Here is a 26,755-nt window from a genome sequence, read left to right on the forward strand (position 1 = left end):
TGAACAGAGATGCAGAAATCGTCAACAAAATATTAGCAAACAGAATCCAACAACACATTAAAAGGATCATGTGGGATGATCAAGTGGGATTTATCCAGGGGGTGCAAGGATTCTTCAATATACACAAATCAATCAATGTGATACACCACATTAACAAACTGAAGAATAAAAACCATATGATCATCTCAATAAACGCAGAAAAACTTTTGAGAAAATTCAACACCCATTTATGATAAAAACTCTTCAAAAAGTGGGCATAGAGGTAATCAACCTCTAGATAATAGGGGTCATAGATGATAAACCCACAGCAAACATCATCCTCAATGGTGAAAAACTGAAGGCCTCCTCTAAGATCAGGAAAAAGACAAGGATGTCCACCCTCACCACTATTACTCAACATAGTTTTGGAAGTACTAACCATGCTATCAGACAAGACAAAGAAATAAAAAGAATCCAAATTGGAAAAGAAGAAGTAACATAGTGACTGCTTGCAGATGACATGATACTCTAAATAGACAATCCTAAAGATGTTACCAGAAAACTGCTAGAGCTCACCAATGAATTTGGTAAAGTTGCAGGATAGAAAATTAATACACAGAAATTGCTTGCATTCCTATACACTAACAATGAAAAATAAGAAAACAGAATTAAGGAAACAATCCTATTCACCACTGCATCAAAAGAATAAAATACCTAGAAATAAACCTACTTAGGGCGGCAAAAGACCTTTATTCAGAAAACTATAAGACACTGATGAAAGAAATCGAACATGACACAAACAGATGGAAAGATATACCATGTTCTTGGATTTGAAGTATCGATATTGTCAAAATGACTATACTACCTAAGGCAATCTACAGAGTCTATGCAATCTCTATCAAATTACCAATGGCATTTTCCACAAAACTAGAACAAAAAATTTTAAAATTTGTATGAAAACACAAAAGACCCTGAATAGCCAAAGCAATCCTGAGAAAGAAAAATGGAACTGGAAGAATCAGCCTCCTTGACTTCAGACTCTACCACAAAGCTACAGTCATCAAAACAGTATGGTACTGCACAAAAATGGCAATATAGATCAATGGAAGAGGATAGAAAGTACAGAGATAAACCCATGCACCTATGGTCATCTAAGACAAATGAGGCAAGAATATACAATGGAGAAAAGACACTCTCTTCATAAGTAGTGCTTGGAAAAATGGACAGCTACAAATAAAAGAATGAAATTGGAACATTCTCTAACACCATACACAAAAATAAACTCAAAATGGATCAAAGACCCAAATGTAAGGCTAGACACTATAAAACTCCTAGAGGAAAACAGAGAGAACACTCCTTGACATAAATTGCAGCAAGATCTTTTTTGATCCACATCCTAGAGCAATGAAAATAAAAACAAAACAAAAAAAACTGGGACCTAATTAAACTGAAAAGTTTTTCACAGCAAAGGAAACCATAAACAAAATGAAAAGACAGCCCTCAGAATGGGAGAAAGTATTTGCAAATGAAGCAACTGACAAGGGATTAAGTTCCAAAATGTACAAACAGCTCATGCAGCTCTGTATCAAAAAAACAAACAACCCAATCAAAAAATGGGCAGAAGATCTAGATAGACATTTCTCCAAAGAAGACATACAGATGGCCAAAAAGCACATGAAAAGATGCTCAACATCACTATCAGAGAAATTCAAATCAAAACTACAATGAGGTATCACCTGACACTGGGCAGAATGGCCATCATCAAAAGTCTACAAACAATGAATGCTCGAGAGAGTGTGGGGAAAAGGGAACCTTCCTACTTTGTTGGCAGGAATGTAAATTGGTACAACCATTATAGAGAACATTATGGAGGTTTCTTAAAAAATAAAAATAGAACTACCATGTGATCCAGCAATCCCACTCCTGGGCATATATCCAGAGAGAACCATAATTTGAAAAGATACATGTACCCCAATGTTCATTGCAACATTACTTATAATATCCAGGGCATGGAAGCAACCTAAATGTCCATAGACAGAGGAATGGATAAAGAAGATGTGGTAACATATATAATGGAATATTATTCAGCCATAAAAAAGAATGAAATAATGCCATTTGCAACAATGTGGATGGACATAGAGATTATCATACTAAGTGAAGTAAGTCAGTCAGAGAAAGACAAATACCATATGATAGCACTCATATGTGGAATCCAATTAAAAATGATACAAATGAACTTATTTGCAAAACAGAAACAGACTCACAGATTTTGAAAACAAACCTATGATTACCAAAGAGGAAAGGTGGTGGGGGAGGGATAAATTAGGAGTTTGGGATTAACACACACACACTACTGTGTATAAAATGGATAACTAACAAGGACCTACTGTAAGCACAGGGAACTCTACTCAATATTCTGTAATAACCTATATGGGTAAAAAATCTGAAAAAATAAGAATATATGTATATGTATAATTGAATCAATTTGCTGTACACCTGAAACTAACACAGCATTGTGAATCAACTAATCTCCAATAAAATTAAAAAAAAAGAATGCTCACATGTGATACATAGTGAAAGGTTAGATGTTGTTTATTTGTAAGTGAATCTTTTTTCATAACTTGTACAGTTGATATTTTTATTATTACTATTATTTAACTTATTGGATGATAATGATTTTTCTAAACCGTTTTCCTTCAAGGGTAAATATATCAACTGCATATGTTCCCCATTGTAGAAACTAACTTATAAAAATATTTGAGGGGGCTTCCCTGGTGGTGCAGTGGTTGAGAGTCCGCCTGCCGATGCAGGGGACATGGGTTCGTTCCCCGGTCCGGGAAGATCCCACATGCTGCGGAGTGGCTGGGCCCGTGAGCCATGGCCACTGAGCCTGTGCGTCTGGAGCCTATGCTCTGCAATGGGAGAGGCCACAACGGTGAGAGGCCCGCGTACCGCAAAAAAAAAAAAAAAAAAAAAAATTGAGAGTGATGTCAAATGGGATAAGAGTAATAATAATATCACCAATGATAACGTTAAAATTTACTGAAAGTTTAGCATTCATTGGTCACTGTTCTAAGTGCTTTATATATATCAAATCATTTAATTGTCTTAAAAATCCTTAGAGTTAGTATTAATATTATCCTGATTTCATAAATGACAGAAGCAAGGTATCAATATGACCAATTAAAGTACAGAGCATAAATCACCTTGTCTATGGCTTACCAGATATTGTTGTAAGAAATATTCAGGTACTTTCTTCGACTGCAAATTCAGTATAAGCCAGGAGAATGATACTACTACCATAAAGCCAATGGAATATTAGAAGGCATTAAATGAACTGTAGTGTCTTTTAGAAAAGGAGGTAACAATTCCATTGCACTTTCACTTTTGAGACATCCCTGTAAATATTTAGTTCAGCTTATTTCAGTGAAGTTTCAGAAGGATTTTAACCAACTGGAACACATGCAGATGAAAGAAATTAGGATGGCAATAAGTTTCAAAACAATGTCCCTATATAAAAATGGTTGAATTAAATAAGAATGTTTGGTCTAGAGAAAAAAGACTTTGGGAAGGAAGGAAGCTAATTATTCAAACATTTGAAAGGCTGTCTAGTGGAAGAGACACTGAATTTATTCATTGTGGCTCCAGAAGGGAGGACAATTATTGAAGAGTAGTAATTACAAGGAAGAATGTTACTGCTAAGTATAACAAAGAATTAGAATAATGAGTTCCAAATATCTTGAGCTTCTAGTAGTTTGGGAAAGAAAACAGAATCATTAAAAGGAAAATACTGTGGGAAAACATTATATGATCTAGCATAACACAGTGTAACAAACACAAATGTCTCAAAAAGAGCCCCCAAAACCATTTGTTAGGGATTTTATAGAGAAGAGAATTAATGCATTATGTATTTCTGGGATATCTTCCAAGCTGAAATTTCATGATTTTATTAAAATTAAATTACATTTTTAAAATGTAACATTTAGCTATTCACATACATGTTTTAGGAAGGTGATGACCTGAATCTGACTCCCTTTCCTTTTGGCACCAGTTCTAGATTCCCTGACTCTCTTTAATCAAATTGATGCAGAATTAAAGAAGAATTAAAAATTGAACTTTAATATTATCTAGAAAGAAATAAAAAGAATGCTTCTTCCAAAACCTATGGGTCACAATAAGAACCTGACAAAAAAAAAATTACAGTTTTAGAGGTTTCATTGTTAAAGACAAAATATGAAAAAGAAAGGAATTCAGCCTTAATCTCATTAGATAAAAGAGCAACATGAAGTCAATGTAAACTAGTTTGAAGCCTGGAAATCTATAAACAATCTGTCACAAAAAGAAATTAAAGGAGGAAAAATATGATTTTCATTAGTAGATGATAGACAGACATTAGGTAAAGTTTATGAGACATTCCTTATAATATATCATAAATAAAATAGTAAGAAGAAAACTACTTAAAAACAATAGATATGTATCTGAAACAAGAAGGAATTAATGTAAAATAGTAAAACCATTTAAATTAGAATTGGAATGTTAGCTTTTTATCACTATTTTTATTCAAAAATATCCTGAAAGTTTTAGCAAATCTTTATACACTAAACTTTTTCTTCCATTATGCACATTTACTTGTTTTTTTTAATTGCCCATTTTCACAAAATACCTAGCTATTAAGAAATAACCTCTATGTTCTTTTTATTACAAACTCATATTGCCCTAAATACCTATTACTTAAGATTAGTGTTTCCTATAAATTTTATAGAAGAAAAAGGAGCATATTGAATCATTTGTCCCCTCCTCATTGACTTGGTTTGCACTCTTTGTCAATTATCACTTTCTCGTATAAACATGGCTTATTGTGGTTTTTATTTTATCCCCAATGATAATAAAGCAATTCTTATCCCTAAATTTCATGTTTGTAGAAGAGATAATCTCCCTCATAATTAACACCCTTCAAAATTTTCTTTTATATTCTCATCTCTAGATGAACTTTAGAAATGTCAAATTTTTCCCACAATCATTCTCAAGCAATCATTTAGCCTGCTTCATGAATTTCCCCGTTAAAGAACGTGACTAAATAATTGTTATAATTAAGTTGATCTTCATGATGTTGGTGTCCAGGTGAGACAGGCTGGGGGAAGTGCTACAATGTTTGCACCTGGCCAAATGTCTCCTCAAGCAATAAAATACAAAGAAACTATAAGGGACTGAAAATAGCTGCGTACATGTGCAGTTGGGGCAAATTATGGACAACAAGATACAAAAAGACCAAAAACCCAACTGCTACTTCTGAAGAGCCAGGAGCAAAAGCAGGGGGTCGGGAGTAAACACAGGGGGTACTGGGCATGCGCCCCTGCACACAATACCACCAAAAGGATGGGCAAACGTCCTAAGCCACCCCTCCAGCCCAACCCCTGGACACACCCCTACCCTCACTCCATATAAGGAACCAGCTCGCCCCCCCACCCAGAAAGCAAGCAAGGGAACATGTTACTTGTTCTCACTCTCTGCTACTGCAGCAGGAGCCCCATTAAAGCCTTGTCTGAATTTCTTGTCTGGCCTCTTATCAATTTCTGTTGCTTAAAGAAGACGAGAACCTGGTCGGTAACACAGGGTGGACAAAATCAGACTAGCAGCTACATTTATAGAATTCTGTCTGTGTTTGGTACATGGTATAATATATTTTCTGTTGACATCTTTCTATTACCTTCATAAATGAAAAACGACATAGCTGAACACAGAATGATTGTGTTCCAATCCTTTCTCTCAAAACTACGTCCATCATTGTCTTAACATCACCAAGAAAATTGAGTCCAACATTATTTTTCCTCTTAAAGTTTTAATTTTTCTCTTAGATTTTTCTTTTGGTATGGACACCTATATGTTTCTTTACATTTCAAATATTAAAAATCTCATTAAAATCAATGAATTATATTTTACCTTTCATTACTGACTCTTTCATATTCTCTTTGGGAACACATATTATTACAGATTAAACCTAATGGTCTTTCATCCATTTTTTTCTTTGTTCTCATTTTTCCACTTCCCTTTCCTTTATTTTACTCAGGGAATATTTATCATAATTTTCTCTGGGTATATACCATTTATTGGATTTTTTCCCCTGTAGTATCAAATCTGCCATTTATTGCTTCAAATGAAGCATTGCACTTAATCAGGAGTTTTGTTGATACTGAAATTTTCTAGATTAATATCTTATCATAACCTACTAATGTTTCTCAAAGATACTTTCATTCTGAGCATTACTGAGCTAAATTAACAGACATTTTCTATAATATTCTTCAGTTTCTAGAAGTAAATCTTTTTTTTTTAATTGAGTAAAATTGACATAACATTGTATTAGTTTCAGATGTACACATAATGATTTGATATATGTATATATTGTAAAATGATTACCAGAATAATTTTAGTTAACATCCATCACCACACATAATTACATTTTTTCTCATGATAAGAACTTTTAAGATCTCTTTTAGCAACTTTCAAAACATACAATACAGTATTAACTATAATCATCATACTGTAATTACATCCCTAGGATTTATTTACCTTATAACTGGAAGTTTGTACCTTTTGACCACATATTCATTCTGAATAGAATTAAATTTTATTCAAATAAATGAGTTCTTTTTGAGCCTCAGAATACTGCTCTGTTTGCTTGTACTGAAGAATTTTTTCCAATGTTTTTTCCAAGCTTCCATGATTTTTTTCTCATTAATTCTCTTCTGCTTTGATTAAGTCAATACTCAGTGTTTTCACTGTTATGACCAAGTAAATATTATTTACAGTTGGGCAATATACTGTGCAATAATTACATTTCCTTCTTAAAAACTGTTGTTGACTTGGTATTTATAGTGGCCTTAGTTTTTCATTCTTCCTGGAGTTCTCCATTGCCCAGACTGGTCCGCTCTAGGTCTGCTACAGAGTTACCATCCTGGGACTCCTCTTCACCAGCCATCAGGAGACTTGGTTCTCTTTTGTGTTAGACCCTCTTTTTTTTTTTTTTTTTTTAATTCAATGATTTTAGTGAAACAAGGTTCAGGAGATTTCTTAGAAAAGGTTTGTTAATCCTTAGATTTCTAAAAAATACAGTTGATTCTCATTATTTGTGGATTCTGTATTTGTGAATTTACAAAGTTTATTTGTAACTCCCAATTCAATATTGCAATGCTTTCATGGTCATTCAGAGACATGCGCAGAGCAGCAAAATATTTCAGTTGCTGAGACAGCATTCCAGCTGAGATTGAATAAGGCGATACCCTGCCTTCTTGTTTTACCTCTCATACTGTAAACAAGTGTTATTTTTCATGGTCTGTTTAGTGCTACATTTTTTGTACTTTTGTGTTTTGTTGGTGATTTTGCTATTTGAAATGGCCCTCAAACAAAGTGCTGAAGTGTTGTCTAGTGTTCCTAAGCATAAGAAGTCTGTGGTGTGCCTTAGGAAGAAAATGCCTGTGTTAGATAAGCTTCCTTCAAGCAAGAAGTATGGTGCTGTTGGCTATGAGTTCAATGCTAATGAACCAGCAGCATACAGGAAATAGGCTGTCTTTAAAGAGAAACACACATAAAGCAAAGTTATGTATTGACTGGTTAACAAAAATGTGATCAGAGGCTCACAGGACCTTAACCCTACACTTCCCCTGGGAGCAATGACTGCGTGTTTGCTAATGCAGTGGTTGAAGTGATTTATGGAAGATAACTACCACAAATAACAAGAGTCCACTGTATCTTTTCCAATCTTCATGCTTGATGGTGTGTGTGGTGAGGTTGACAGTCTGGATTTTCAGGTTGAATATCATTTATCTCTCAGAATTTAAAAGGCATTATTCCATTGTCTGTAAGTTTTCCTAATGTTGAGAAATTTGATGTCATTCTGATTCAGAATCTTTGTGTCCCTTATTCCTCTGTTTGAAGGTTTAAGGCCTTCTTATCTATAGTAATTAACCTGCCGTAGTTTGAGTCATCTTTCATTCACTGTGCTGAGTGTCTTTCTATTTGAAAACACATATCTTTCAGTTTTAGGACATTTATTGTATTACTTATTTGATAATGTCCTCTGTTTTCTCTTTGTGAAACAACTTTTACTAGATATTGAACTCCTGGAGTAACTCTCTAATTATTTTAGAACTTTACAGTTTTTTCATCGCTTTGTCTTTTTGGTCTTTTAAGTTCATATTCCAAACTTTTATTGAATTCTTCATTTCTCTTAAAATGTTTTTAATTTAATTCATTTTTTAAATTTTTTATTTATTTTTGGCTGTGTTGGGTCTTTGTTGCTGTGCGGGCTTTCTCTAGTTGCGACGAGCAGGGGCTACTCTTCATTGCGGTGCATGGGCTTCTCACTGTGGTGGCTTTTCTTGCTGTAGAGCACAGGCTCTAGGCACGCAGGCTTTAGTAGTTGCAGCACACAAGATCACTAGTTGTGGCATGTGGGCTCAGTAGCTGTGGTGTGCAGGCTCAGGAGTTGTGGCATGCAGGCTTAGTTGCTCCACTGCATGTGGGATCTTCCCAGACCAGGGCACAAACCCGTGTCCCTTGCATTGGCAGGTAGATTCTTAACAACTGTGCCACCAGGGAAGTCCCTTAATTTAATTTCTAAGAAAATTTTCTTGTCCTCCATATATTCCTTTTTAACTATTCCTTTGCACATAAACATGGCATATTTTCCTATTTCTAGGAATAGTAGTTATACATTTTTAGAGTTTTTTGTTGGTTTGTTTAGTTTATTTTTACACTCTCTATATTTCCTCTATTTCTGTAGAGTTCTGATTTTCTCTGGGGTGTCTTTCTTTCATGTTAGAGTATTTTTTTTCAGATATCTGGTGATCCTTTGCTGCTTGGTCATAATTCAGAGCAAATCACCAAAAACCTGATAAATAGCTCTGTGTGTGTGTGTTTGTGTGTGTGTGTGTGTGTGTGTGTGTGTGTGTGTGTACATGTGCACGTCTTGCTGTCTGTTGGTCTCATTGGAGTGTGATTGAGCAGGGTCCTAGGAGTTTATTGGGATTGTAAAATGACAGTATATCCAGGTCTTCTGGGATAGTCAGTTTCCTCAAAGAGGATAAACTGCTAAGTCTTAAATAAAAAGAAGTCTTATCCTAATCTAATGTTGAAAAATTATGGTATATTGGGTTGGGTTTACCCTAATTTTTCCATAGACCATTAAGATAGTGGCAGAATTTTTTTCTCAATTGTGAAACTAGAGCATCGGTTGGAGTGTTAGTGGTTAATGTGATTTCTGGCGCCCAGCAAACATTTCACTTACACCATCATTCCTTCTAATGGTGAAATCTATTGCAAAGCAAAGGGGATAGTTGAGGACTAGACAAGAAGACATAAGCTCTTTTGGGGGGCATATATTTTTAAAAATGAGGAATATGAAAGAATAAGCAGAAAGGAAAAGGGAGAGGGAGATAAAGCAAAGGGGTAGGAGTAGAAAACATGGGGGAATGGGAGGAGAGAGGGGAATAATGAAGTCAAAGAAGAGACGAGAGAGGAGGCAGGAGAGGAAGGGAGAGAGGAGTTGATGAAAGATTGAAACACAGTCAGGGATTTCCAGTCTTTCTGATGTGGTCATTGTTTAATTTTTTTAAATTCAGTGTCTCTTCTAAGATACCCTTTGGTGTAGCCAAATGATACAACTAGCTATCTCCAAAACAGAAACAAAACCTGCCTGACTGTGTCCCATATCAACAGTCTGATGACTTTTTGTTTATAACAACCTGTCTTTCAAAGATAATCAAGTAATGCCTTACATTACAGATATTTGCCTATTTTTATTTTATCTTCTTTAAGTTAGAATTACCAAGCAATGTTTTGTATTATAGACACCAACTCATTTGTTTTTACCCTCTTCATTAGATGATAATGTCCTTGAAGCAAAGACTTAGTTTTAGCCAAGGCTTCTCAGCTTATTGTAGTGAGGGACCAGGTTTTTAATTTTAAAATTACCAATCCATCACAGACTAATAATTTCATAAAATACAATATCATACACTTAGATGTCACAGCAGTATCAAAATGCTATAAAAGTTTCTAATGCTTATTTGTCTTTTTTATACTTTAATTAGTCATAAACTGGTAAAAAAACAATTCATGGATTGGCAATGTTTTACTGAGTCCATGAGAAACACTGGTCTAATCCACCTTTATAATTGGCTTTGCACCTAGCAAGATTACTTGAACGGAATTTTGCACTGTGTAAATTTCACCTAAATATAACTGAATTGATATTCAGAACTAAGGATAAAGATCCTGGAAATGAAGTCTTGATTAGAATGAAATGGCATCATAACATTCACTTCTTGTTTTTAACTTGTACTTTGAAAGTTTAAATATTAAGCCATTAACAGTGTTCTCAAAAATATTGTGAATTGCAGAATATTTTCAACATGTTAGTTATTTAAGTCTACATAATTTGGCATCACCCTCCATCACTGTCAAAAATAAATGTCTAAATATTTTACTAAATTCTCCAGCAATAATTTGGCGTGTGATCTTTGTAATATGGAAGGAAAGCTCAGTATTCAATCACGCAATAGGAAACTATTCTTGTGTAGTAGGTTAGTTTAGAATAGCAGCTGATGTTGTTCTCACATAACATTTTGCACACACACACTTACAGTGCCCTTCAAATAATGAATTGATGCACTTATTGGAATTGAACAGCTGTTCATTGTGCAAAGGGCAGAGATGCTATCAAATTCTTTCTCAAGAGCTTCAGATGAAAACTCGATGACTGAAGAAAATTAGGACTGAGTGCTTTGATTTATCAGGCAGTGCCTTAATCTGTGACTTGGTGGTCTTATAAGGGAACTTGGAGTATTTAGCCTGCCATGGGCCTACTGAGATTAGTGTGGATAATCAAGGGTCCATGATTAAGGAACACATTTTAAAAATAACTTCTTTAGAAAGCCTTACTTTTTAAAACAGTTTTCAAGATTTTTAGTATCCAGTTGAGCTATAACATACACTTCATTGAAATACCTCCTGCATGATATGATAATTTAGCCAACATCTGAGAGAAATGTTTTATCAGGTGCTCCATCTTTCATATGCTTTTCATTGAAGCTAAGGGGAAGCTATAGTTAAGGGTAGCTTTCCATTGAGTCAAACCACAGGCACCATTATATCATTTTGAAGTTGAACATGGCCTGCAGGTTCTAAATGTTGAGTTTTGAGTGTGATCTAGTAAAAAGTTCACAGAAGAAATAGTAAGGTTTCTAAAAATATAAAACATTTGGGGGTTAGCTTTTCATTTTAATATAAACCTTAGTTACCATGCAAAAATATAGCCACTCAATGTGTTTTTTTTCCCTAATAAGCTCTTAAAGCAGAAGTGATGCCTGGTTTTTGCTAATATTTGGCCACTATTGATTATGCTGTGATAACTGATTTGTTCTGCAGCATTAAGTAGGAAATCTTTTGAATCAAAAAGTATTCTGTATTTTGAAAATGTCATTAAAAGTGTTGAAAAGGTCACATTTTAAGGTTGATGAAATATAGATCAATCATTCTTGGCTGCATGAACAGAATTTAATTGGAAAGTGAGGCTTCGAAACTTTTGCCAGCAGTTTTATAATGCAAATCTGGGATTCACAATGACTCTAAAAGCAATAAATAACTTTTTATGTACATAATTATTTTCCTGAATAATTAAAGCTATTATTTAGGTATTCATGATGATTCAAATGAATATGAAACTCAGAAGAGAGCATGAAATGTTAGTACACATGACATTGGCAGCTCTTTAAGCAAAAGGCCTAGGCTGGACTCCATTCTAAAATGGCTACTAATGTGCTATGTGTCTTTATGGAGATTACATCACCTCTCTATGTCTCAGTTTTCCAGTTTTAAAAGAGTTATAGTATCTATTTTATCTATATGAGAATCAGTAATGATTCAGTGAGCAACAAAAAATAAAGGCTAATTAATAACTTGAACCCTCTAAGAAGAGTGCTTGCTTCCAGGAAGTTATTTAGATAATCAAGTATGATTCAACTGGAAAGCCAGTTTTAGGTATATTTTATGGAGTTAAAATAGGAGCAAGAGGGATTCCCTGGTGGCGCAGTGGTTGAGAGTCTGCCTGACAATGCAGGGGACACGGGTTTGTGCCCCGGTACGGGAAGATCCCACATGCCGCTGCCATGGCCGCTGGGCCTGCATGTCCGGAGCCTGTGCTCTGCAACGGGAGAGGTCACAACAGTGAGAGGCCCACGTACTGCAAAAAAAAAAAAAAAAAAAATAGGAGCAAGAATTTATTCTCTTCAAATAAACGTAACTAATTTTCTTTCCTTTGAGTTGGGTTGATTTCAGATTAATGAAAGCTAAGCACTTTATTTATTTTGCATACTTATTTCCAGTGAGTGATTGTTTTCAGGACAGATTTTAAAAGTACAGGAGACTAAGATTTCATTTCAAATTGAATCAATAGCACTCTCTTCATGCAATATTTCTACATATGGCATCTAAATTATCTGAGCCACCATTTCTATTTTATTCATATATACATTCAATAAATATATCTTTCATCAATCAGATTATATGCATACCCTTTCCAATGTGGCTTGACACTTTAGAAACTTGTTCCTCAACAACAGTGCTGGTGGCAATAAGGAAACAGTGGTATTTGTATAAGTTAACATACCTGTCAAAGCCTTGATTGCATTAGATTTGATTCCATAATATCACTCAAGATTAGTTCTTCCCATGGTGGGATTTTATGTATGCCAAGTTTAGTTATTTATTTTCTTATGTATAGGTATTTGATGCTATAAATTACTTTGACTAAGTTATAATTGTGTGATAATGAAGTGATTTTAAATCCTCCGCTTATTTTAAATCTCATTAGACTTGCCTTTTAAAAATAATTAAATGGTGAAAATTTTAATAGCTAAGAGTTTAAATGGTACAGATTATTTAGTCAATATTATTTAAGTTACAATTTTAACAACATTTTGTCTTATACAGACATATAGCCTATATGAGATCAGATTTGTTATTGGGTTGAATGGATTTAATGACTGAACAGGTGCTTTTTATTTCTACATATATTTATATCAAATGATAGATCAATTTTAAATGCTTTAATTTATTATGATCAAAGGTCTCATCCAAACTTTGGCGGGGAGGCTGCCTATGATATATAATGCTACCAATTCTCAAAGTAAAATTGATATGAACTGTGACATTTGGCTTAATGTGACATTTTATTATACGAACGAATTAGATAGTAGTGAAAGTGCTGATAACACTCTTTAGAAATATCATCAGCTATAAAGTCCTGCACGACTGCTTTCTTTATAAGCAGAACTTAAATAAATCTACTTGATGATCCTATGTATTTTCTTCCCTCCAGGTGACACTATATTCCTCCCTGCTATAATCTGCAATTACTTCCTTTTCCCTGAGGAGAACATTTCACCAAAGAAAAAAAAGATGTTTCAGTCACAATCAGCCCCTCTGTTTCCTAAGACATTTTTAAATTGTAAGAATTGAGGAAGACTCTTTGATGACTTTACTGTATTTTATTATTGAAGTGTAATGAATTCTTGCTTCTTAAAACTATGTCCTGGAATCCATGCTTTCAACACACCAGTGTCAAAATATACACATACACGATTGATTACCCAATTTATTTGTGATATTGTATATGCTATCGTAGCACAGTTTAAATGATTTTGACAAATACAGAAGACTGTCATTGACAAGTGCAGAAATAAACGATGGGTTTAAGTGTTCAAATGTTTTTACAGCATTTTACTGAGTGACAGGTTGATAAATTAAAATTACAGTTGTAGCATCAGGCCTGAAAGCACAACTGCTTTAGATTATAAAAATAGCACTGTGGAAAGTTTGTGTACTCTCCAGAGAAGTAGCCTGGAGGACCTTGGAAAAAAATGAAACAAGTTCAGTTGCTAAAGGAATCATTAATTTTGTGGTAGCCCTGAGTCTAAAAAAATTTTAAAAATAGATTTTTAGAAGAAGAAAATTGGCTTTATCCTCTTATCCCTTTTTCCCTGGGGACCTAGAGAAAATTGGAACTGCACTATCAAAAGATAGGCATTGAATTGGCCATTAGTGATTCCATGATGTCTGCTGGGCATATTTAAAGCTTACGGACAGTTTCTTGCTCACTTTCCCTTAGTTTCAACACTATAGCTGGACTTTTGCTTGTCATTCTGTCACCACGATCCACCAAATTCAGTTGAGAATCCTCTAGGACATCATTCAATCACACTGATTCTGATACAATTAAAGAAAATATTTCATCAGGCATTTCTTTTCCATTCTTTTTTTAGATATTTTTTTGACAAATAAAAATTGTATACATTTAAGGTACACAACGTGATGTTTTGATATACATATACATTATGCAATGGATTATCAGAGTCAATCTAATTAACATATCCATCACACCGCATAGTTACTTTTTTTGTGGTGGGAACACGTAAGATCTACATTTTTAGCAAATTTCAGGTACACAATACAGTATTAATAACTATAGTTACCATGCTGTAACTATAAGTTCCCCAGAACTTAATCATCCTGCACAACTGAAAATTTGTCTCCCCATTTCCCCCACCTCCCGGGCAACTACCATTCTAATCTCTGTTTCTGAGTTTGACTATTTCAGCTTCCACATATAAGTGAGATCATGCAGTATTGTCTTTCTCTGTCTGGCTTATTTCACTGAGCATAATGTCCTCCAGGTTCATCCATGATGTCACAAATGGCAAGATTTCCTTCTTTTTAAAGGTTGAATAATATTTCAGTGTGTGTGTGTGTGTGTGTGTGTGTGTATACATACATATATTACATTATCACATTTTTTATATCCATTCATCTGTCAGTGGACATTTAGGTTGTTTCCATATCTTGGCTATTGTGAATAATGCTGCAATGACCATGAGAGTGCAGGCACCTCTTCCAGATACTGATTTTAAAATATTTCCTTTGTATATATACCCAGAAGTGGGCTTGCTGGATCACATAAGTAGTTCTGTTTTTAATTTTTTGAGGAATTTCCCTACCATTATCCATAGCAGCTGCACCAGCTTACATTCCAACCAACAGTGTACAAGGGTTCCCTTTTTTCCACATCCACACCAACACTTGTTATCTTTTGTCAAATTTTTGATGACAGCCATTCTAACATGTGGGAGGTGATTTCATTCTGCTCAAGTTCTGAATCTTTTCAAGTCATGCTGGAATTATTGCAACAGCTTTCTAAGTGACTCTACTATGACCTCACTTTGGAGAATATTCTTCAGTTAAAAGCAAAACAGACAAACAAATACACATACAACCATCCAATGACTCTACTGAATCCTTAGAATGTAAAGGAAGTTCCTTGCATTATCATAATTTCTCAGTATATAGCCACTACTTTAACTCACCAATCTTAATCTCTCTCCTGTCTTTTCATGAACTTTCAGGCTTGTTAGACTGGGATGTCTGATGTGCTTTGTGCAGTCTCTTCTCCCTGCTGCCATTTTTTTCTTCCAATTCTTTCTTCCAGAAATGCTACTCTTAAAACCTCTTTATTGAATTCTTACTTCACCTTGAAGATAAACTCAAGTCCTACATTTTGTCTTGAAAAATTTCCTGACAATCTGGCCAATTTCTTCAACTTCTCAAATCCTAGATTAAGACCATCTTTTAATTCCTAAATGATTGGTAAAAACCAATCATTTTACAGCAGTCATATAACTCTCTTTTTACTTTTTGATGCTCTTTTGCAACTATCCCTAAATTGGCATTGCTTTCCTATTTTCATGCTCCTATTATTAAAATTTTAAATATTGTACTTGTTATTTTATATCAGTCTGAGCACACTCCAAAACTGTCTTCCTGTCTTTGTGCTTTTCTGTCTTTCTTGTCTATCTTCTTCAAAGATCTCCCAAGTAAAGTATTTCTTCACTACTGTGCTTGATTTCACTCTTCTGAACTTCCTTTCCAAGAATTCAATCCATTACCACTCTTCTAGAATATTCAGACCTTTGGACTTAATTAGTTGAAATTTCTGTAATTCAGAGGAACTCACTCCTTTAGGAAAGATTTATAACATAACTTAGATGTTGCACAGAATGTTGATAACAATTGATATCTATCCCTGTTTACTATGTGTTGGATGCTGTTCTAAGCACTTTGTAATATTATCTTATTCACAACTGCCCTAAGAGTTAGTTATTACTTCAGGGGAGAATATGAAAGCAGAGAGGAGTTAAAGAAATTGCCCAAGGCACCTAGTTAAGAAAAGACAGAATGGGATACAAACCAAGAAAACCAAATTACAGAACTTAGTCTCCTAAAATAGGTAGCTAATGGTATAATAATATACAGTATCTGTCAGTAAATACAAAGTCTCAAACAAAACCTAGATAAAAGTAAACTAGTACAAATATTTGACCTAATAAGAATATTGAGGTTTAATAATGTCTTTATAACAATAGCAGAAGTACACTGAAGCTCCAAATTCAGTTCCAAGACTGGAAAGTAAAGGGGGAAATATTCCCCAAGGAAAATTATTTAACAAAATAAAGCTGTTAGCATGGGACTTCCCTGGTGGTCCAGTGGTTAAGACTCCGTTCTTCCACTGCAGGGGCCATGGGTTTGATCCCTGGTTGGGGAAGTTCCACATGCCATGCAGTGTGGTGTATGTATATATATATATATGTGTATATATATATATATATATATATATATGTGTGTGTATATATATATTAGCAATTACTTAGGAATACTTTTAGTTGTAGGGTGAGTTTTGCTGCCCTGGCAGTGTTAGCCCCTTTTTGGTTGGACTTAAGTAGAATAGGTCAGATACCTCTCAGGGGATGCAGGAACTCCATTGGCTGGGCCATGATTAGCTCACTCATAGAGCCAGTGTTTTAACTGAGATAAATATAATAATTTTGAGATTTTTATCCTTGATGTGTTTTTTAATGTCTCTCAGCCAAGCCTGAGAAACAATATATTCTGAGCTATTCCAATAAAAATTTCAAATTCTTCTGAGTTATTTAAATTATTCTAATATAATGAAAAAATCTGAAAAAAATTTTTACCCATGCAGTAAATAATCATACTCATAATAAAGCTGCTCATACAAAAATTCATCAACTGTAAAATCATTGGTATGATTCAAAGTTTCAATTCCAAAATACAACTCATTCATAGTAAAAGTCTTTGAAAAAGGTTAACTTCATGTTAAAGAGGTAAGAGGAAATAATTCACATGGAAAATTTTACTTAGTGCCTTGAATATACTTTTAAGTGGCTCAGTGTCTGCAAAGTGTCGACAGCCACTTGCTCTTGAAGGGAATTCATGCATTGTCTTGACATGTCTTTTTACACTATGAATCTCAAATGTCAAATGAACAGGAGCTTCCTTTCCCCTCATCTCTTTTTTTCATTAAAAAGCTGTAAAAAGATTTTTCAAGGCATGACTAGTTTCAAACTAATATTTATATCTTAGACACTTAATTGAGACCATTGCTTGGTTCTTACTCACTTTTCTGAATACAAATTGATGTCTGTTCTCTTCCAACTTATTTCCAAAATCAGAATCTGTCTGATGCCTCATACAAGAAAACACTTGCCAGAAGAGTTTTCTAAATTGCTCTAAAATGTAATGTTTTGAGGATGAGTAGAATATCAACCATCTAGTACTCATTTAGCACTCAAGCCTAAGCTCCATTCTAAAAAACAGAGTTGATTGATTTTTTTTACTTTTAGGTAGGTTAGATAGGCAAGAACTTGAATTTTTAAATCTACTATTTAAATTTATTATATTTATAATAAAAATATATTTTATGATATATTTAAATAAATTTACATATGTGATACATGTTACATATAAATTTATTTATATTAAATATACTTATAATAATTTTAATATAAAACTTTTTATCTTCATGTAGTAGAATATTTATTAAATATTAAGCTATAGTATTTAATAATATAATCCCAACCTTAGGTCTAGGACGACATTAGAATGAACACAGGCAGTGTGTTCCCTAGGCACCATGGTGATCTCCATGGCACAAATTTTCATCTGTTTACATCTATTCTGGTCTCTGATGGATGAACTCCAAGACAGTTCTCAATCAATGTGTCCACTTCCGCCATATATATCCAAAACAGAGAGAGACCATGGGAAGTTGTATTTCAAAGATTTTTAAGGAGATTCCAGAGACCATAAATGTCTGCAAGAACAACCTGTGTATGCTTGTAAGGAAAGGATGAGGGAGGATGCATACATGATGTAGACAGTGGTTCCAGCCCTGGCTGGTATCAGAATTGCCTAGATAGCCTTGGAAAACACTGCATCTATTGACCTACCTGAATTAACAGAATCAAACTCTGGGATGAGCCTTCATTCCTCACTCCAGGATAAAGGCTATTTTTAAATTTTTCTCAATGAAATTATTTTACTAATCATTTATTGGTGCATAGGAAAGAAAGTTCCACTTAAATCACCACATAGTTGAAGGGTTAAGATCTGAAATTTCACTTAATTTCCTTTCACAATTTCCTAACCTTTTTCCATAAACAAATATTTCCTGGTGTTATAACTTTCTCTGACAAATTTTTCTGCTGGCATATTTAATTTGAATTTATGTTTGTGACACTTAAACATTTTATTTCATTATTACTGTAGCAAATTTATCAAAGGAAGAATTTTGCTCCCTAATTTACATTAAGAAGAGATGCACATTAAAATTTTATCAATACTTCTTCCCATTAAAATTTTATTCTATTTTATTTTTTTAACATCTTTATTAGAGTATAATTGCTTTACAATGGTGTGTTAGTTTCTGCCTTATAACAAAGTGAATCAGGTATACATATACATATGTCCCCATATCTCTTTACTCTTGAAACTCCCTCCCTCCCACCCTCCGTATTCCACCCCTCTAGGTGGTCACAAAGCACTGAGCTGATCTCCCTGTGCTATGCAGCTGATTCCCACTAGCTATCTATTTTACGTTTGGTAGTGTATATATGTCCATGCCACTCTCTCACTTTGTCACCGCTTACCCTTTGCCCTCCCTGTATCCTCAAGTGCATTCTCTAGTAGGTCTGCATCTTTATTCCCATCTTGCCCATAAGTTCTTCTGACCATTTTTTTTTCTTTTTTTAGGTTCCATATATATGTGTTAGCATACGGTATTTGTTTTCCTCTTTCTGACTTACTTCACTCCATACAACAGTCTCTAGGTCCAGCCACCTCACTACAAATAACTCAGTTTCATTCCTTTTCATGGATGAGTAATATTCCATTGTATATATGTGCCACATCTTCTTTATCCATTCATCTGTTGATGGACACTAGGTTGCTTCCATGTCCTGGCTATTGTAAGTAGATCTGCAATGAATATTTTGGTACATGATCTTTTTGAATTATGGTATTCTCAGGGTATATATCTAGTAGTGGGATTGCTGGGTCGTATGATAGTTCTAATTTTAGTATTTAAGGAACCTACATACTGTCCTCCATAGTGCCTGTATCAATTTACATTCCCACCAACAGTGCAAGAGGGCTCCTTTTTCTCCACAACTTCTCCAGTATTTATTGTTTGTAGAGTTTTTGATGATGGTCATTCTGACCGGTGTGAGATGATATCTCATTGTAGTTTTGATTTGCATTTCTCTAATGATTGATGATGTTGAGCATTCTTTCATGTATTTGTTGGCAATCTGTATATGTTCTTTGGAGAAATGTCTATTTAGGTCTCTGCCCATTTTTGAATTGGGCTCTTTGTATTTTTGATATTGAGCTGCATGAGTTGCTTGTATGTTTTGGAGATTAATCCTTTGTCAGTTGCTTCATTTGCAAATATTTTCTCCCATCTGAGGGTTGTCTTTTTGTCTTGTTTATGGTTTATTTTGCTGTGCAAAAGCTTTTAAGATTCATTGGGTCCCATTTTTTAATTTTTGTTTTTATTTCCATTTCTCTAGGAGGTGGGTCAAAAAGGATCTTCCTGTGATTTATGTCATAGAGTGTTCTGCCTATGTTTTCCTCTAAGAGTTTGATGGTGTCTGGCCTTACATTTAGGCCTCTAATCCATTTTGAGTTTATTTTTGTGTATGGTGTTAGGGAGTGTTCTAATTTCATTATTTTCCATGTAGCTGTCCAGTTTTCCCAGGACCATTATTGAAGAGGCTGTCTTTTCTCCACTGTATATTGTTGCCTCCTTTACCAAAGAGAAGGTTACCATAAGTAAGTGGGTTTATCTCTGGGCTTTCTATACTGTTCCATTGATCTATCTTTCTGTTTTTGTGTCATTACCATACTGTCTTGATTACTGTAGCTTTGTACTATAGTCTGAAGTCAGGGAGACTGACTCCTGCAGCTCTGTTTTCTTTCTCAAGATTGCTTTGGCTATTGGGGGTCTTTGGGCTTTCAATAGAAATTGTGAAATTTTTTGTTCTATTTCTGTGAAAAATGCCATTGATAGTTTGATAGGTATTGCATTGAATCTGTAGATTGCTTTGGAGAGTAGAGTCATTTTCACAATGTTGATTCTTCCAATCCAAGAACATGGTATATCTCTCCATCTATTTCTATCATCTTTAATTTCTTTCATCAGTGTCTTATAATTTTCTGCATACAGGTCTTCTGTCTCCTTAGGTAGGTTTATTCCTAGATATTTTATTATTTTTGTTGCAATGGTAAATGAGAGTGCTTTCTTAATTTCACTTTCAGTTTTTTCATCATTAGTGTGTAGAAATGCTAGAGATTTCTGTGCATTAATTTTGTATCCTGCTAATTTACCAAATTCATTGATTACCTCTGGTAGTTTTCTGGTAGCATCTTTAGGATTCTCTATGTATAGTATCATGTCATCTGAAAACAGTGACTGCTTTACTTCTTCTTTTCCAATTTGGATTCCTTTTATTTCTTTTTCTTCTCTGATTTTTGTGGCTAAAACTTCCAAAACTATGTTGAATAATAGTGGTGAGAGTCGGCAACCTTGTCTTGTTCCTGATCATATGGTGGAAATGGTTTCAGTTTTTACCATTGAGGATGATGTTGACTGTGGGTTTGTCATATATGGCCTTTATTATATTGAGGACAGTTCCCTCTATGCCTACTTTCTGGTGAGTTTTTATCACAAATGGGTGTTGAATTTTGTCAAAAGCTTTCTCTGCATCTATTGAGATGATCATATGGTTTTTCTCCTTCAATTTGTTAATATGGTTTATCACATTGATTGATTTGCATATATTGAAGAATCCTTGCATTCCTGGGATAAACCCCACTTGTTCATAGTGTATGATCCTTTTAACGTGCTGTTGGATTCTGTTTGCTAGTATTTTGTTGAGGAATTTTGCATCTATGTTCATCAGTGATATTGGACTGTAGTTTTCTTTCTTTGTGACTTCTTTGTCTGGTTTTGGTATCAGAGCGATGGTGGCCTCATAGAATGAGTTTGGGAGTGTTCCTCCCTCTGCTGTATTTTACAAGAGTTTGAGAAAGATAGGTGTTAGCTAATCTCTAAATGTTTGATAGAATTTTCCTATGAAGCCATCTGGTCCTGCACTTTTGTTTTTTGGAAGATTTTTAATCACAGTTTCCATTTCAGTGCTTGTGATTGGTCTGTTTATATTTTCTATTTCTTCCTGGTTCAGTCTTGGAAGGTTGTGCATTTCTAAGAATTTGTCCATTTCTTCCAGTTTGTCTATTTTATTAGCATAGAGTTGTTTGTAGTAATGTCTCACGATCCTTTGTATTTCTGCAGTGTCAGTTATTACTTCTCCTTTTTCATTTCTAATTCTATTTATTTGAGTCTTCTCCCTTTTTTTCTTGATAAGTCTGGTTCATGGTTTATCAATTTTGTTTATCTTCTCAAAGAATCAGTTTTTAGTTATATTGATCTTTGCTATTTTTTCCTTCATTTCTTTTTCATTTATTTCTGATCTGATCTTTTGATTTCTTTCCTTCTGCTAACTGGGTTTTTTTTGTTCTTCTTTCTATAATTGCTTTAGGTGTAAGGTTACATTGTTTATTTGAGATGTTTCTTGTTTCTTAAGGTCCCATTAAAGTTTTAAATAACAATTGTTAGTGTTCATCATTAAAATATGAAGCAGAATATTGGTACTCATGTTTATTCCATTCACAATTTTCATTTTTCTCTCCCCATTATAAAAACTTCTTTTGGTTTCCCCATGCAACTCAAAGCACAGCTATAGAAGTGGAGTTGTATTCTCTAAACTATTTCAGACCTCTGTGATTGAATTTTTAGAACATTATTTATGAATATAACTTCCATAACTGTAATAATAGCTAACATTTATGAACAGTTACTATGTGCCAAGAACAGTGCTAAATCCTTGACTTAAATTTTCTTTTTTTATCTCCATTTCACCGATTAGGGACCTGAGATTTGGGAGTTTAAGAAACTGACTAAGTTAATAAAACTAGCTTGTAAGTGTCGGAGTCTACGAGGGTGGAAGCAACTTCTAGAAGTACAGTATATTAATAAGTGCTTTCAGACACTGTTGGACAATGGACTGAAGTATGCAATATTTAGTACTGATTTATTCATTAATGTAATTTTATTGAACATAGAATTAAAATTAATGTAATAAGATATGCAGGGCTCTAGAAAAACTCGACCTTAAATACTCACATGTCAACTGATACCATAGACAGTACATCATGCATATTTATTCCCTTTGGCAAGTGACAAAATTAAAGACACAAATTTGAATCATGGTTCTTATAGTAGATTATCTGTTGCCTAATAGGCTCATATGTGTCCATTATGTTCATTATCACCCTTTCCTTTTACTGAACAGGGTCAGGATAGAGATTCATACATACTTTTGGACAATCTTATTCAAAATCATTTTCTTACAGGAGAATGAAGACATTTAGCTATAAATTAAAGTATCCAGTCAGCAGAACTATTTGGGTTGCTTGTTTCCCCACTTTATTTTAAGACAAGTCTAAGTAAAGCAATATCTTCTTACTGCCATGCCAATTTTCCCATTTTGAGTAGTATTTGCTGAGTGATAGATCTTTCTTTTGGAGAGAGTTTTTCTCAGTGCTCTAATACTGAGTTCTAAATTCCTGATAAGTTTAAAACAAAGACTACTGAGCATCTGCCCTTGTAAAATAGAGGTTTGCAATAAAAAGTGGATTCCACCTCAGTGTAGTGGAGAGAACAGTAAATGCTGCAGAACAACTGCACTGAGGCATAAAGAGAAGCTATTCCAGCCTCTGGACTTGAGGGCAGGGCACATATGCACTCAAAACAAAAGATTACTTCAGGCTTAAAAGTTTTTAAAAATAGGATCTGATGATCAATGAAAGAAAGAAGTATGTGCTAATGAATTTTTTGGACCAGATCAACTTGACCTTTCATTTTTCATGAAGTCCTCCAATAAATGCATTTACTGTTTTTCTCTCCCAGAACCCCTAACAATTATTTTGATTCCTGTAATTCAAATGGCATTCTGAAAGGCTTTTATGAGGAGTAGAAAGGCAGAGGGAACCATTTTTTTCAATGAGTGACAGAAATATTCACCAGCTACAAGCAAATTAATAAAAGAAAACTGATGTCATCATTTAAAAATCTAACCCCATCCTATGTTTCTGGTCATGACTGCCTATGTGTGTGTGTGGGGGGGTGTTTTTCTTATCAAATACAGCATGATTTCTTCTAAACTAGATGTCACATCTTCCAATGCTTTTTGATACTTTATACCGTCAACCATAATGAGGCAGAAGTCCCTTAATAAAACATTTTAATATGTTAGTCAAAGGATTATGTAATAGATCAGTAAAAACATCTTTGCTGAGTCTTAATTAGCTAAATGGCTAAAAATAGTATGTGCATATTCTTGTCAACAGTATATTTTTATTAGAACATGTACTGTGACTCAGAATGATACTATCAGAGAGGGTAAGCATTAGTCTTACTTAATCTGCTTCAGAGTTTTTCAGCTTTGTGTTCAGAGAAGCAGTCAGTGGGAGCAGCAGAGAAAAAAAAGTGAAATGAGAGAAAAGGGAAAAAGAAAAACATTTTGGATACAGATTTAGAGAAAAAGGGGGAAGAAATACTCAATAGAGTAGATTGAAAGGAAACAGTACAAAAATGAGTAGACAAACTAGGAATACTGAAGCTGTGGTTCAGAGGAATTTTAAAAACCAATCAGAGCACACTTTTACTTGATGAGATAATCACTGTGTACCTTTTTAGATTTACATAGGATACAGGATTTCATATGCATTCATTAGTTAAATTTCTGAGATCAGAAAACAACCCAGAGAGCATTTTAGTTGCCTTTTAAATGTAGATAGCCCTATTGCTGAGGAAATGATGAATCAATGGTAGGTTATGACTTTGAATATGGGCTTAAAAGGACTGAAAATACTGTCTCAGAAGACCTTGTTAATTTGAATTAAAAATCAATTAGAGAATTGAGATTTTAAAAATTTAGACATATACTCACCCAACAGACAGGAAAGGCTCCTTTGACTCAAGTCTATGAAAAAAGATATGAAAAACTTATTTTAATATAACAATTTGCTGTACACTTAAAATTGCTTTTATATGAATCTGACAGAATTATTATACCTGTTTGGATGAAAATGCACAATTTGGAACTAGTAAAAAGCTACAAATAATATATTAAGACTTAATCTGGACTAATTCAAATTCTGGCTGGATTAATGCAGAGGCTAAATAAAATGAGAGAGACATGGAATGGAAATGTAGCATTTAATTAAGATAATACTATTGTTAGTCTAATTCTGATTTACACTCTCTACATTTACTTATTTTCTTTTTTACAACAATTTGTAGAATTTTTAATACATCTATTTATAGTTGAGTAGTGGAACAATTTATAATATATTTGGTTAAATATTGACTGAATAATTTGTTTCCAGTAAATATTTTGTAATGAAGAGAGAAGCAGCATACCATTCATGGTCATTTATTGGCAACAAAACAACTTAGGACAGGGGAAGCCAGGTGACAGATTAGGGTTCTCCTGCCTCCTCTGTGTCTCCAAAGAACCAGGTATTCTTTGTACCTCCTAACATATTAAAGGAAAATTATAATCCTGAAGCCTCTGGCTAGTTGTGACATCTTGAGCAAGCCACTAAAAACCTTCTGAGTCTTACTTTCTCCACTATAAAATAGGCTAAGATTGTTTCCAGCTAATTTTCTGATTTCATAAATTAACTATATCTTTGCAAAAAGTAAATAAATCAGGAAATGATTCACTGCTAAACATTTCCTAATTAATAATTAAGGAGACCAGTTGGTAGGTGTAAGTTTTTAAACTTATGATTATGGGTTAAATGTAGGCAAATGCTGAGGACATTTTAATCTAAACCTTGGTGTTTAAAATTTTTAAGAAGCATTCATGTTTTAAACTATTTTATTAATATATAAATAGTTATAGGAAAATGGCAAGAAATTTAATTCTGCAAAAAACATTTACCAAGCACCAGCTGATTATGCTTTGACATGGAAAACTGATGAGACTACCTTAGAATTAAGTCAAAAGACTTTACTTTTATATGAGTCTAAACAATGAAGACAATGACCCCCTTTTTTTTGTCTTATTTCATACTGTGTATATAAAATATGGCTTAGGATAACCTCATCAACCAGAGGGCAGAAGCAAGAAGAACTACAACCCTGCAGCCTGTAGAACAAAAACCACATTCACAGAAAGATAAACAAAATGAAAAAGCAGAGGGCTATGTACCACATGAAGGAACAAGATAAAACCCCAGAAAAACAACTAAATGAAGTGGAGATAGGCAACCATCTAGAAAAAGAATTCAGAATAATGATAGTGAAGATGATACAGGACCTCGGAAAAAGAATGGAGGCAAAGATTGAGAAGATGCAAGAAATGTTTAACAAAGATCTAGAAGAATTAAAGAACAAACAAGAGAGATTAACAACACAATAACTGAAACGAAAATTACACTAGAAGGAATCAATAGCAGAATAACTGAGGCAGAAGAATGGACAAGTGACCTGGAAGACAGAATGGTGGAATTCACTGCTGTGGAACAGAATAAAGAAAAAGAATGAAAAGAAATGAAGACAGCCTAAGAGACCTCTGGGACAACATTAAACACAACAACATTCACATTATAGGGGTCCTAGAAGGAGAAGAGAGAGAGAAAGCACCCGAGAAAATATTTGAAGAGATTATAGTTGAAAACTTCCCTGACATGGGACAAGAAATAGCCACCCAAGTCCAGGAAGCCCAGAGAGTCCCAGGAACTCCCATAAGGTTAACAGATGATTTCTCAGCAAAAACTCTACAAGCCAGAAGGGAGTGGCATGATATACTTAAAGTGATGAAAGGGAAGAACCTACAACCAAGATTACTCTACCTGGCAAGGATCTCATTCAGATTCAATGGAGAAATCAAAAGGTTTACAGACAAGCAAAAGTTAGGAGAATTCAGCAGCACCAAACCAGCTCTACAACAAATGATAAAGGAACTTCTCTAAGTGGGAAACACAAGAGAAGAAAAGGACCTACAAAAACAAACCCATAACAATTAAGAAAATGGTAATAGGAACATACATATTGATAATTACCTTAAATGTGAATGGATTAAATGCTTCAACCAAAAGACACAAGCTTGCTGAATGGATAAAAAAACAAGACCCATATATATGTTGTATACAAGAGATCCACTTCAAACCTAGAGACATGTTCAGACTGAAAGTGAGGGATGGAAAAAGATATTCTATGCAAATGGAAATCAAAGGA

General features: G+C 34.1%; 1 protein-coding gene across 17 annotated transcripts in view; it reads right to left on the reverse strand.

Moving 5' to 3' along the window:
• The window catches only part of RALYL (RALY RNA binding protein like), an 836,785-nt gene that overhangs the window by 138,619 nt on the left and 671,411 nt on the right, over positions 1 to 26,755 (reverse strand). For 11 of the 17 annotated variants that reach the window (XM_027089735.1, XM_027089719.1, XM_027089731.1 and 8 more), the window contains one exon: positions 24,459 to 24,491. The exons of the other annotated variants lie outside the window; for them this stretch is intronic. In XM_027089735.1, the coding sequence (XP_026945536.1) occupies positions 24,459 to 24,491 (33 nt within the window). The remainder of the gene's footprint in view (positions 1 to 24,458; positions 24,492 to 26,755) is intronic. 17 annotated transcript variants of the gene reach the window in all.

This window comes from Aethalodelphis obliquidens, unplaced genomic scaffold (genome assembly GCF_003676395.1).
Source record: "Aethalodelphis obliquidens isolate GAN/ISIS:26980383/991018 unplaced genomic scaffold, ASM367639v1 scaffold68, whole genome shotgun sequence".
In the NCBI taxonomy this organism is placed as follows: Eukaryota; Metazoa; Chordata; class Mammalia; order Artiodactyla; family Delphinidae; genus Aethalodelphis; species Aethalodelphis obliquidens.